The sequence below is a fragment of the Stegostoma tigrinum genome, chromosome 20, assembly GCF_030684315.1.
Source record: "Stegostoma tigrinum isolate sSteTig4 chromosome 20, sSteTig4.hap1, whole genome shotgun sequence".
Taxonomy (NCBI): Eukaryota; Metazoa; Chordata; class Chondrichthyes; order Orectolobiformes; family Stegostomatidae; genus Stegostoma; species Stegostoma tigrinum.
Window position 1 is genome coordinate 39,244,981 of NC_081373.1, and position 14,030 is coordinate 39,259,010.

The following is a 14,030-nucleotide window of genomic DNA, read 5'->3' on the forward strand; positions in this document are numbered from 1 at the left end:
CACCACACATGATTAACGGAAATGCAGCAACTACTAGTGTATTGGAAAACCTGTCAGATATTTTGTAAATGGCAAGCAATATGAAAAGTGACCAATTTAGATGAATTTTTGCAATATTGGCTGAGGGGGTATATTGGCTCAGATTGGATATTGTTGATTGGGGAGTATGTTGGCCAGGATACAGGGTGAACTCTTTGAACTTCTTTAAAATTTGCCATGAGCTGTGACACAGGGGTCAGAGTCTTCCATACGGGCAGGTTTGGAGGTGAGACAAGGAAAAATTGTCCCAGTGCATGTGAGCGATCTTGGCAGAGGTGGGGTGCGTGCACCCACCCAGCAGTGATAAGTAACCACTTAGATTAATTAAAGGACCAATTGGAGGCTAGTGGCTGACTCCACTGAAAATTATCTGGCATTAGACTGACCACCAGATAATTTGGAAGTGATAGGTGAAATTGCCACTGGGGTCTCTGGTCAATGACCCCATGAATGTGCCACAGAAGTGTAAAAGCAAAAGGCTCAGCCATTTTAAGACAGTCTAGTGCTTATCTAACTCTGCTAATGCATTTGCTAGATTTCCAGTGCTCATTGTCACCAACTGGGTCTCCCTCCTTGGGAACCCAATCACCAGTTTTAATTGAATGATGATTGTGGAGGCATCTAATCCCAAGTTTTCGGTTATCAGTACACACCAAAACGTGCACAGAAATTTCTACCTTAATCGGAATTTGTGCTCAGATTTTACGCAGGCTCCCTATTAAATATTTTATCAAACAGATAGCAATGCAGAAACTCCTCAGTACTCAGTTCAAGTTAAAGCCTGCGATTCTGTAAGTAAGCAGAAGATTTGGCAGCATCTGTGGAGTGAGAAACAGAATTAACATTTCTGGTTATCTAAATCATTTTCGGATGAGGAGTCAAACTCCTGAGTTGTTAGCTCTGTGTTACTCTCTATAGATACTGCCAGATAATCTGAGTATTTCCATCACCTTCCATTTTTATTTCTGATTTCCAGCACCTGAATCCTGTGCAGTTGTGTTATTGCAGTCTAGATTCAGTCAGGTTTTTAAAGGATTTAAAATATGCAGTTTTATTTTGAATGGAAATGCACAATTGCAATGGCATCTTTCATAACCTCAGTATTTTACATTCTGCTTTATTGCCAATGGATTCTTTTGGAAACTTTACCTGTAATGTAGGAAAGGCATTGCCAATTTGTCACTCGACAATTTGAAAAAAAGTACTGTATTTGCATAAATAAAGTTGATATCATGTGAAGGTTGACCCCTAATTAAAGCCAAACAAAATCATTCATTTTTTTGCAGAGCTCATCTGTAGGTTAACCCCTGAATTTTAGCCAAAAAATTCAAATTATTTGCATTAACCTTCCATTTGCTGCAGAATTCAAACTGACCCTGTAGCAACCCTGCCTTAAAGGATCATACGTTTGAAGACAGCTGTTTAGTACTTCATCAACGTGCATCAACATGTAATATCAGGTGACCACAATATTTGGGAAAAACTTTAGGGACTGGAGGAAGCATTCTACATGGCTTAAGTAGATACATGAGGATCAGTTGTGAAGGTAGGCTTAACATGTGGCTGCAGTGGAAAACTTAAGTTATAAAGTATGTCAATGAAAGCAATCACAATAGATTGCCAGTTTTTAATACATCAATTCAAATTCTTACACTGAAATAAACAAGATTATTAGGCAAAGCAAATTTCAAAGTCATTCCTGGATGATGTACCAGATTTAAGAAATAAACAATTCTGTACTTCGACAGAAAACCTTGATTTCACATACAGTAATTTTAAAGAAAAATTCAATAATAATAGACATTTTACGATCTTTTTTGGGGACAGGGTTGGTAGGAACAGACTCTGTTTGGCAATTCTATAAGATGATGGGACTTAAATCCCTCCAAAATGTTGCTCCTGTGAAAACTGACCCGTGATTTTTGATTAAAAGTTTAGCTTAGAATCACAACTTGTACACAATTATGTGCGGTAGAGTCTTCATAGGCAGAGTTATTCGGAGCAAAAACAGAAACATTATGGTAAACCTTTATAAAAGCTTTAGTTAAGCCACAGCTAGAGTATTCCATCCAGTTCTTTTCTCCATACTTCCAGAAGAGTTTTTATGAGAGAATGAGTATCATCAGAATGGTTCCAGAGTTTGAGGGGAAGGGTTTAGTTGCAAGATAATGTTACAGAAGCTGGGATTAATCTCCATGGAGCAAAGGATGTTGAAGGGAGATTTGATGGAAGTATTCAAGATTATGAAAGGCTTGTCACAGAATCACAGAATTGCCACAGTGCAGAAGATTATTAAGCTCAAATAAGCATAACGAATAGATCATCATTCCTGTCTTTTCCCCATGACCCTGCAAATCGTTTCTGTTTAAATAATCATTTAATGCCCTGTTGAATTCCTCAAACAAACCTGTTTCCACCACACTTACAGGCAGGACATTCCAGCTTGAAAGACTCACTGTGTGAATATATTTTTCTTTCATATCACATTTACTTCTTTTGCACGTCCCTTTAAATTTGTACCCTGAGCTCTTCATCCATTTATGAATGGGAGAAGTTTCTCCCCTTCTGCTGTGTTCAGGCCATTCATGATTTTGAGTACTTCAATCAGATCTTCTCTCCAAGAAAAACAGTTCAAACTTCAAGACTGAAGTTTCTCATCACTTGAACCATTCACATAAAGAACTTTTGAACTCTCTCTAATACATTCCCTTCCTTCCTAAAGGGTAGGCACCCAGAACTGTACACAATACTCCAGCTGACATCTAACCAGTGTCTACAAGGAAAACCTCTTCCCATTAGCTGATGGTACGAGGACTCAGGACAGGGATTTAAGGTTATAGGCTAGGGGTTGCAGGCTAATGTGAAGAATTTTTTTTAAAAATACTGAATGGAAATGAACTGGAACACGTTGCTTACGAGGATGGCAGAAGTGGAGATGATCAATGATTTCAAAAGAGAATGAGATATATTGAGGGAAATATATTGGCAGTAATACTCATTGAGACAAATGTCTGTTGACTGCCCTGTGTCTAAATTATTCAGCAGGATTGATAAAATTCTAAACACAGGAAACAAGAAAGTATCTGCAAAATTCCAGTACTCTGAACTCACACATAAAAAAGTCCCACAGATTGTTCTAAAATGGTGTTTAATGATTCCTTACCAATGAGCAAAAGTAAGTGTTCTTTTAATGAAAGAAATGCATTTTCACTGGCAAAATGATCTGTTCTTGTGAAAGGCTGTTAGAAGATAATGAGTGCTGTCCGAACTATCAGCTTGTTTGAGGCTCCACAGTAGCTTATGAAGAGGATAGGCATATCGATCAAATATGAAAACATATGTTACATAAATACTACATGAGAGTTTCAAAACCTGCTTAAACACGAGGCGCAGTACATATGTCTATCTGAAACAGGAACGGGTGAGTGTCGCTGTCTGTAGTGTCATTGACAGTTGAGTGGGAAAGTAACGGTGCAAACACAGATACAAGGTCAGTCATTTGCCGTGCATCCGTTCTCCTCGAGTCACGTGAATCACAGCATTTCTCCCGCACACAACAACAACAAAGTTTTCTTTTGTACAGTTCGGCGCTTTCCTGCTCCCACTTGATGAACTGCGCCGGGGGAGCATTGTCGAAGTCAAATCTAAACAATGCCGAAGGGAACGTGGTCATAGCAGTGAACCATTGCAGGCTGCAGCCAAATTGTCTCCCCACCCCCTTACCAGCAGCAAGCAGGAACAGCGCTGCAAGTTTGAAGGCTGCCTGATTGGAGGCTGGGCGAATTTAGGGCGGACTGACAGCCACTTAGCCCCTCAGCCTGCCTGCCCAGTGACAGCTCCACTCCTGGGCAGAGCTGAGCGCACGGGAGCCGCGGCCGCGGCACCTCGGGACCTGTTGAGTTTCCAGCTGCACACTCAAGGAGGGGGGATCTTTATGTATTATTTTTCCCCTTAAACCGTGCCATTGGGAGACAACTCGGCAGCCATACGCCGAACTGCGGCCGTGCCTTGAGATCTCAGGCCGCCCGTGGCTGGAGAAATGTGAAACGTGCGGCGTTTCAAAGGAGACGGGGCTGCAGCTGGTCAACTGGGAGAAGCCGGGCACAAGGACTGTCACCTGTTCCCGTGTGTGTGTGTGTGTGTGTGTGTGTGTGACACAGAGCTCAAACCCAGTGACAGCCCGACAAGCGCAACCAGTGTCAGCCAAATGGTACCTCCCGAGACAAATGCCAGCGATTCTGCATCAACAGTTGGCAAGGAACTAAATGCTGGCGATGCTCTGTCATTAGGTGAGATTGGACAGTTTCAGGGAGGGGTTTGCAGGCTTATCACTAACCCGCCTGTCCCCGGCATTCACTGGTGAAATGAGCAGTTCAGACAACGTGAGACGGGGGCTGCAGAACTCTGTCCCGAGATCCGATTCACAATGAAACTCTTGCTCTGGGTGCACTTGGTCGCCGGATTGTTTGGAGTCACAGCCGGCAACAGAAGCTGCCCTGACCTGATCATAGATAGTTGCAGCTGTACCAGTGAGCGCTCGAAAGGGCCAGGCAGACAGATCATCCGAATCAAAGTGGCGTGCAGTCATGGCGAGTTGTTGGAAACTTTGCAATCCAGCCTCCTGCCCAACCAGACCGTCACATTGTAAGTACTGCGCTTGGATTTCGTTTCTGCATGAGCGCCACATCAACGGGGATGCCGTTTATGTCATCCAATCGCTAAGTGCTTTAGCCGACAGCTCCCTGAACCCTCCAATGTCGAAGACCCTCTACTGGGATGGGGCTCAGTCCTACCTGTGTCTGTCAGCAGAACAGACAGTGGCCAAACCCTTAACATCAATGATCCATGTTGTCTGTGTGAATTAGGGGTTACTTAAAACTACACCACCGTAATTTCTGATAAGAAATACATCGCGAAAATATTGTTCACGAGGTTTCTAAAGAGAGCTGGATACATATTTGAAAGTGATGAACTGACAGGTCTGGAGAATGGGACTAGCTGGGTAACTCTTTCGGGAGCAGGTACCGACAGGATGAGTCGAATAGTCTCCTCTACTATGGTTCTATTTTTCCCGATAAGCTATTACACGAGTACCAATTTAAAGAAAAAAAATACAAGTTGCATATTTTAAGAAATAGCATCATTCTTTGATATTTATCATAATATTTAGAGCTTATTGTTGCTTTTCTGGCATTTGTTTGCATTTATTTGTATGAATGGTATCTGTGGAATATGCTGCACAATTGGCAGGTTAACAGTTATAACTGATCTAGAAAAGGGCTTTGTGTAACTGTTGCACAGCTGTGGCTGAAGGGCTACCCCGGCAGCTGGTATACAAGAAAGATTCAAATGCATGGGCACCCTTAAAATGTACTTTCATGCACGGTTAGAGTTGGCATTTATTCTCTGCAAAGTGGTGAGTGTTCTTCTTCTGGAAAGAGTCTTAGAATTATCAAAAGTTTATGACACAGAAAGCAGCAGCTTTAGCCCATTATGCCCGCACCAGGTGAAAGAGAAGTCACCCCCAGCTATCCACACTTCCTAGAATTTGGTCTGTAACCCTGCAGGTTATATATTGTGAAGTGCGTATCCAGACACTTCTTTTTTAATGAGCTGTGGGATAGGCTGCAGTGGCACAGTGGTAGTGCCCTACCTCTTAAGCCAAAACACCGAGGTAAGTGTCCCACATACTCCAGAGTTCTACAATAACATCTCTGAACAGATTGATTAGAAAGTACATAAATGAGTTGATGGCCTGTGCCTGTACTAGCTGTTGAGACCTCGACCACATCCTGGGTGATTTTGCTTTCCTAATTTTCTCTTGAGTCTTTCAACTTGGCCGAGCAGCACTTTCATGAGACAGCTTGGGGTGTTGTTAAATGCAAGTTGCTATCCTATGATATGACTCTGCCTAAAGGAATAGAAGCAAGAGCTCTCTCTTGAATAAGCACCGAGCGCAATAAAGCATAGTTTACAAATAAAAGCAAGTAGTTAAGATGGCTCTGCTTGATGTTGAGTGGTGATGTTAGAACTTTTCTCCACCAGAACAAGATACTAAAAGTTGTTAACGATTACAAAAACTAAACAAGAAATATTTACAAATACTAAACAAGGAATAAAGAATTACAAATTAACATTTTACAGCATCAAATAGATCTATTACATTCAAATATACAAATGTTATGCACGTTATATTTAAATTTTAGAATTTCATTCATTTAACAGAATCATTCTCATTTGTTTCTTTTCGTCCCTGAGCAAAGACACTGAGCAGATGGGCAATGCCTGATTGCTGTACATCTGTTTGTGTTAGTCAATAGCCACTGGAAGATTTGTTTGTGATCCAAGGTTACTAGCACTTTGATCTTTTTTGCTCTTGCTACATGAAAGTAAATAATGCTTATCGAAGGAATCCAGTTATCAGGAATCCATCATGTGATGATTTCATGTATTCTCACATTCCATGATGTGTGATCATGTTCTAAGTAGGAGTACTATCATTACATTGAAGTATCATCTCTCATTTTGTACTCCTTATTGGCAAATTTTGGAATAAATTTCTCTTATTTTTGTGAAACATGATTTATCTATCAGAACAGTGTCACTAAATCATAAGTCTGGTGACTTACTCCGTAATAGAATTATGGGTAAATCTGGAGGATATGAACTGGAGCAGTTCAAGAAGGCAGCTCATCATCACCTTCTCAAGGTCAACTAAGGATGGGTAATAAATGCTGGGCAGCCAGTGATAAAAACATAAACTGAATGAATAAATAAAAATTATCCGTATCCTGGGGATTCCCATTGACCAGAAACTATGAGACATCTAAATACTGTAGTTTCAAGAGCGAGTCAGTGGCTAAGAATTCTGTGGTGAATAACTCACCTCCTGTAAGGTCAAAGTCTGTCCTCCATCTAAAGACATACATCAGGGGTGTGATGGAAAACTCTCCACTTGCCTGGATGACTGCAGCTTAAAGAACACTCAAACATCTTAACAGCATCCAGGACAAAGTAGCCCACATGTTTGGCACTCCATCTCATATTTTTAACATTCACTCTCTCCGTCACTGATGCACAATGGGAGCAGTGTGTACCAACTACAAGATGCACCATAACAAGGCATTAAGGCCCTTTAGACAGCTGCTTCCAAATCCACAAGCACTACTATAGAGAAGGACAAGGGCGGCAGATACACAGGAACACCACCACCGGCAAGTTTCTGTCAACCCATGCACCTTCCCAACTTAAAACTTCACTGCAATTCATTCGCTGTGGCTGGGCCAAAATCCTGCAACTCTTTCCCTAACAGTACTGTGGGTACACCTGCAGCACATGGGCTGCAGTGGTTCAAGAAAGGAGCTCACCAGCACCTTCTCAGAGACACTTAGGAATGGGCAATAAATGGTGGCCCAGCTGGAGACTCCCGTGTTCTGATTGATGTGTTTTTCTTACATCTACCTTCATAAAAAAGTTCATGTCATAAAAAGTACAGATCTAGTCTTTAATAAATATGTTTTGAACAATTTTTATCCACTTCTAAATTATTAATTTCCTAAGTATATGAACAGACAGTAAAAACTGTTGAGATTACTCCTTCCTCTGGAATCCCTTCCCGCCTTAAGTAAGGTATGTATTCAACAGCAGCGTGGGTTGACACTTAACTCCCCTCACATGCCGTTAGATTCAAGAGCATTTAAGGATGGGCAACAAATACTGATCTTGCTAATGGAGTCCACATCCTGTGAAAGAATAAAAAGAATGAAAGAAAGAATAACTAAGTATGAGTATATCTGACAGAAAATAGTTTTTATGTCATATAAACTCTAACTATTATTTGTGCTGTAATTCTATGTCAGGCTTCATGGTTATACACTGATTTTGCTGTTTGTGATTAGCTGAACTGTCGGCTGCACCTTGTGTTGGAATTCACACCGAAGCATCTACTTTTCTTCAGAGTGAGTGTAACGTATGGTGTTTCTATAAGTAAGGGAAGTGTAAACATTTTGCTTAATTAAAGCACATGATAGGTCTAATTACACCAGCAATGATTAATTACATTTGTGTGTGTCTACCATGAGTCATTGGCAGAAGTCACCGCTTTTTTAGTGGTTTCTAGTTTCCTGCTCAGTTCTCGGAGTAGCATTTTGTCCTTATTACTCATCTAATGTCTCCTTTGACACACCACATTGATATGTTTCTCTTATTAAGTTGTTCAGCAGTTTCTTGCTCCACTATTTTTGCCTATCTGTGTTGTTCTCTGTTCTTTCTCTATATAAAATATTGCTTCTAACGTTCATTTGGGCATTTGCTCTTTGATTAATTATATTTAAGAGAAAAAGTGTGACTTTTGTACCCTCAGCAGCATGTTGTAAATAACATCACTATTTTGATTTTAATGCAAAAGTACAAACCTTTTCATTATAAGATAATAAAATGTGAGGCTGGATGAACACAGCAGGCCAAGCAGCATCTCAGGAGCACAAAAGCTGACGTTTCGGGCCTGGACCCTTCATCAGAGAGGGGGATGGGGAGAGGGAACTGGAATAAATAGGGAGAGAGGGGGAGGTGGACCGAAGAAGGAGAGTAAAGAAGATAGGTGGAGAGAGTATAGGTGGGGAGGTAGGGAGGGGATAGGTCAGTCCAGGGAAGACGGACAGGTAAAGGAGGTGGGATGAGGTTAGTAGGTAGCTGGGGGTGCGGCTTGGGGTGGGAGGAAGGGATGGGTGAGAGGAAGAACCGGTTAGGGAGGCAGAGACAGGTTGGACTGGTTTTGGGATGCAGTGGGTGGGGGGGAAGAGCTGGGCTGGTTGTGTGGTGCAGTGGGGGGAGGGGACGAACTGGGCTGGTTTAGGGATGCAGTAGGGGAAGGGGAGATTTTGAAACTGGTGAAGTCCACGTTGATACCATATGGCTGCAGGGTTCCCAGGCGGAATATGAGTTGCTGTTCCTGCAACCTTCGGGTGGCATCATTGTGGCAGTGCAGGAAGCCCATGATGGACATGTCATCTAAAGAATGGGAGGGGGAGTGGAAATGGTTTGCAACTGGGAGGTGCAGTTGTTTGTTGCGAACTAAGCGGAGGTGTTCTGCAAAGCGGTCTCCAAGCCTCCGCTTGGTTTCCCCAATGTAGAGGAAGCCACACCGGGTACAGTGGATGCAGTATACCACATTGGCAGATGTGCAGGTGAACCTCTGCTTAATGTGGAATGTCATCACCATTTCAAAATCTCCCCTTCCCCTACTGCATCCCTAAACCAGCCCAGTTCGTCCCCTCCCCCCACTGCACCACACAACCAGCCCAGCTCTTCCCCCCCACCCACTGCATCCCAATACCAGTCCAACCTGTCCCTGCCTCCCTAACCAGTTCCTCCTCTCACCCATCCCTTCCTCCCACCCCAGGCCGCACCCCCATCTACCTACTAACCTCATCCCACCTCCTTGACCTGTCCGTCTTCCCTGGACTGACCTATCCCCTCCCTACCTCCCCACCTATACTCTCTCCACCTATCTTCTTTACTCTCCATCTTCGGTCTGCCTCCCCCTCTCTCCCTATTTATTCCAGTTCACTCTCCCCATCCCCCTCTCTGATGAAGCGTCCAGGCCCGAAACGTCAGCTTTTGTGCTCCTGAGATGCTACTTGGCCTGCTGTGTTCATCCAGCCTCACGTTTTATTATCTTGGAATTCTCCAGCATCTGCAGTTCCCATTATCTCTGAACCTTTTCATTATGTTTGGAAATGCAGGATCATATAAAAGTTGTAATGATTCTTCAGTATGGAGCTGGAGAAACACAGCAGGCCAGGCAGCATCAGAGGAGCAGGAAAGTTGATGTTTCGGGTCGGGACCCTTCTTCAGTCTCAACCCAAAACATCAACTTTCCTGCTCCTCTGATGCTGCCTGGCCTGCTGTGTTCCTCCAGCTGCATACTGTGCTGTCTCTGACTCTGGCACCTGCAAAGCTTGCTATCTCTGTCTGATCCCTAAGTGTTTTGCAGTAATAAACTATTTTGAATTAACATTCAAAAAATTTATTTATTTAGAATAATAGTATTTTTAAAAAGTCTATTCTTGTGTGCCAGTTCCTTATAGAAAATGATGTAACATGATTTTATACATATTAGCCCATATAACACAGAGTGGTTCTTCTTGAGACAGATATATGGAAGTTTACTAACAACCAACTGTGTACATGAACATGACATCTCCGACCTACAGTTAGTTAAGTTTATATTCTTACCCATATTACTATTGTATTATGTACATAGTTGTCTAGCTGACTGACTGACTGGCCTACTCTGTCACGAATAAATTCATCCAAACATAACATCTCAAAGCATCTCATGTTGTGATGCCATCCAACTGTCTTAAAGGTGTAGGCCTTACTGAGAGCTATGTAAATACACAGCAGAAAAGTAGATGTGGATTCGTCATGAAGCAACTTAATATGCAGATATTTTTATTACTATGCGAAAAAAGTTCTTTTTTATTCCTTTTGTGGGATTATAAGCGTTGCTGGCTGGCTAGCATTTATTGTCTGTCCCTAGTTGCCCTTGAGAAGGCGCTGGTGAGCTGCCTTCTTGAATCGCTGCAGTCCATCTGCTGTGGGATGGCCAACAACGCTGTCAGGGAATTCCAGGATTTTGACCCAGGGACAGTGAAGGAACAACAATGTGCTTCCAAGTCAGGATGGTGAGTGGCTTGGAGGGGAACTTGAAGGTAGTGGTGTTTTCATATATCCACTGCCCTTGTCCTTCTACATGGATGGTCATGGGTTTGGAAGATGTTGTCTGAGGATCTTTGGTGAACTTCTGCAATGCATCTTGTAGACAGTACTGCTGCTGAGCGTCAGTGGTAGAGGGCATGGATGCTCGTGGATGTAATGCCAATCAAGCGGGCTGCTTTGCCCTGGATGCTGTCACGCTTCTTGAGTGTTGTTGGGGCTGCACTCATCCAGGCAAGTGGGGAGTATTCCATCACAGTCCTGATTTATGCCATGTAGATGGTAGACAGGCTTTGGAGAGTGCTTTGTAGATGGAGGGCAAGCTTTGGGGAGTGAGGAGCTGAGTTATTTACCGCATTATTCCTGGCTTCTGACCTTCTCGTGTAGGCACTGTGTTTATGTGGTGAGTCCAGTTGAGCTTCTGCTTAATGATAGCCCTTGGATGTTAATAGTGGGGAGATTCAATGATAGTAATACCATTGAATGCGAAGGGGCAGTGGTTGGATTGTCTCTGGGCGTCACTGAGCAGGTTATTTCTGAGCAGATGCTACCTGATAGCACTGTTGATGACACCTTCTATCACTTTACTGACGATCGAAACTTAGAACGATGGGGCGGTAATTGGCTGGGTTAGATTTGTCCTATGTTTTAGGTACAGGACATACCTGGGCAATTTTCCACATTATCCAGTCGATGCCAGTGTTGTAACTGTACTGGCACAGTTTGGCTCGGGGAGAGGCAAGTTCTGGAGCACAAATCTTCAGTATTATTGCTGGAATGTTGTCAGGGCCCGTAGCCTTTGCAGTATCCAGTGGTAATTGTTATTGTAAAGATATTGTGAGAAGTTATGAGAATGACATGGATGCTTTGAACTCATTAAAATGCTGGGTGAATATAACAATAGTATGATTGAACTAAGATATTATACCAGATACACAAAAGACTATTTTTCAATATGAAATATGAGTTTGTTTATATCGACAATACATTTCTAAACATTAATTTGATAAAACAAAATAATTCAGTCATTACTAGTCACGTGTGATTATATCAAAATTAAAACATCAATCAATAGTTCACAGAATATATTTTGCATTTCAAAAATATAATAATCAAAATGCATTTATCTTTGAATAGCCAGGGCACTTTACCAGTGCAAGTTGAAATCTACATTAAAGTTTGTCTTTTATTGATCTTCATTAGATGATTTGACATGTAAAAGAAAAACAAAATTCAGAGGTCTGACATTCAGCACGTGCCAGAGTTTCTGAAACAATTTCAGAAATCATTATTTTTCTTTTCTAAATTTAATTGCCATTACTTAGTTCTTCCCCTAAGTGTGTTAATTCCTGTGAGTACGATTATGTGGCTCTGGCAACTCTTGCAGAGATTTCCTATTATGCATGTGTGGGCACAGGGAATGACTGACAATGTGCTTTTCTATTGTTTAAGGCACCACAGGAAATTTAATCCTGCTCTCATCTGTTGGCCAAAAACATACATTTCCCAGTAGGGATCACTGGATCATGATCAGGAGCTCTGCTTGACCCCTATTGGCATCCTTCGACATGGACCGTTCAGACCAATTGTGACTGCCGTCTTGCATAATGTTGACTGACTCGAGATCAAACTGTCCAGTATGACTCAGTGGCACAAGTTTTACCTGCTAGAAGTGTGGGATTCTTTGAAAAGTTATTTCTACTTTTGTATCATATATACAGAGCTTTGTGAGACTTTAAAATAACTGTTTCCTGGATGCAGCATTTGATTCTTTGTTTGTACCAACAGTGCCAGGTATTATTATTGTGAAGCTTAGCTTGATCAGCAGCTGGCATGGAGATTTCAGTCCTGTACTCTTTTTTTTTGCTGCAGGTACAAAGAGACATTTACTATTTTCAAACTATGAATGTATACAAATGAAGGCTGTGATCCAGCAATATATGTTGGAGTTGCTCTTGTTCACGTTCAGCTTTACTTTAAGAGACTTGATTTGTCGTGAGAATGTAAATTATAGTAAGGTATACAATCTGTTACAAAATTAGTTGTCCATCAGTTGGCAAGATCAAAAATATGTTATGTTCAGTGTGCAGTACCCCATTGGTAAAAAGAGTTCTTTGTTCACTCTGTGGCTTGCCGGACCAGATTACTTTGTACGTAGACTGATGTTTCAGTTCATAGCAAGTGAGATCTTGCCTGTGGATGGACACCTTTTGAACTTGGCATGAAAATAAGCATCTCGAACATGTTTAAATTCTAACACCAACCCTGTGTTGTGCTTTATCCTTCAAATAATTCTGCAAGAGAAGAATATCAAAAAATTGAGGCATCAAAATTGCTGCTAGGAACTTGGCTTTGAGTTATACAATGTTATGCTGATTGTCGCAGGCTACCTGCATATTGATGGGACTGACCCAGTAAGTATTCAAGCCAGAAGCAGAGGCAAAGAACACTTTCAATGCATATGTTGTCATGTCTAATCCAAGTGGCGCTGCCTGAATGCCTGGGAAATGAACATTTGTCGAGCAACTTTGAAATAAAGTGAAATGGCAGGGATCCAAAAGGAACTATAGAGATGTTACAGTGATGTTTGGTGCTGAATTGTTCTAGGGTTTATTGTAATTAAAAGCTTTTTTTCCCATTGACAATGAAATGCAAGCAACATACCGCAGATGCTGGAAATCTGAAGTAGACAGAAGCAGGCTGAGCAATAACAAAAACAGAAGTTGTTGGAAATTCAGAGATAATGGGAACTGCAGATGCTGGAGATTCCAAAATAATAAAATGTGAGGCTGGATGAACACAGCAGGCCAAGCAGCATCTCAGGAGCACAAAAGCTGACGCCTCGGGCCCAGACCCTTCATCAGAGAGGAGTTGTTGGAAATTCAGCAGGTCTTGCAGTATTTGTGAAGAAAAAGTTCAAAGTTAATGTTTCAGGTCTGGTGACCCTTCCTCAATTTTGGGGGACTCTCAGGTGCGAACTTGTGCAGCGGAGATCTCTGTGACAGTATTGAAAACCAGAGCTTGATGGGGTCATAGTCTGGGGGACATTATTAGGCAGTATCTGAGAGTTGGTCTTCAGTCCCTACAAAGTAGAGGAGTTAAAGACAGTTTAGACTAAAGCTGTTAAAGTCGTTTGTTGAACGATGGCTCACAGCAGCTATTTTCAGACAATCTTCCACTCTTCACCTCATTAATTATGCACCGGGGCCTTACGTCACATCCTGTGAAATTGTGCAGTTTGAAAGGCAGGAGTACTTGCTGCTGCTTGCACC

The 14,030-nt window shown here is 42.1% G+C and overlaps 1 protein-coding gene across 1 annotated transcript in view; it reads left to right on the top strand.

Moving 5' to 3' along the window:
- Positions 1-3,508: 3,508 nt before the first annotated feature.
- The window catches only part of LOC125461780 (adhesion G protein-coupled receptor A3), a 470,817-nt gene continuing 460,295 nt past the window's right edge, over positions 3,509-14,030 (top strand). The window contains exon 1 of the mRNA XM_048550975.2: positions 3,509-4,683. Within this exon, the coding sequence (XP_048406932.1) occupies positions 4,466-4,683 (218 nt within the window). The 5' untranslated portion in view covers positions 3,509-4,465. The remainder of the gene's footprint in view (positions 4,684-14,030) is intronic.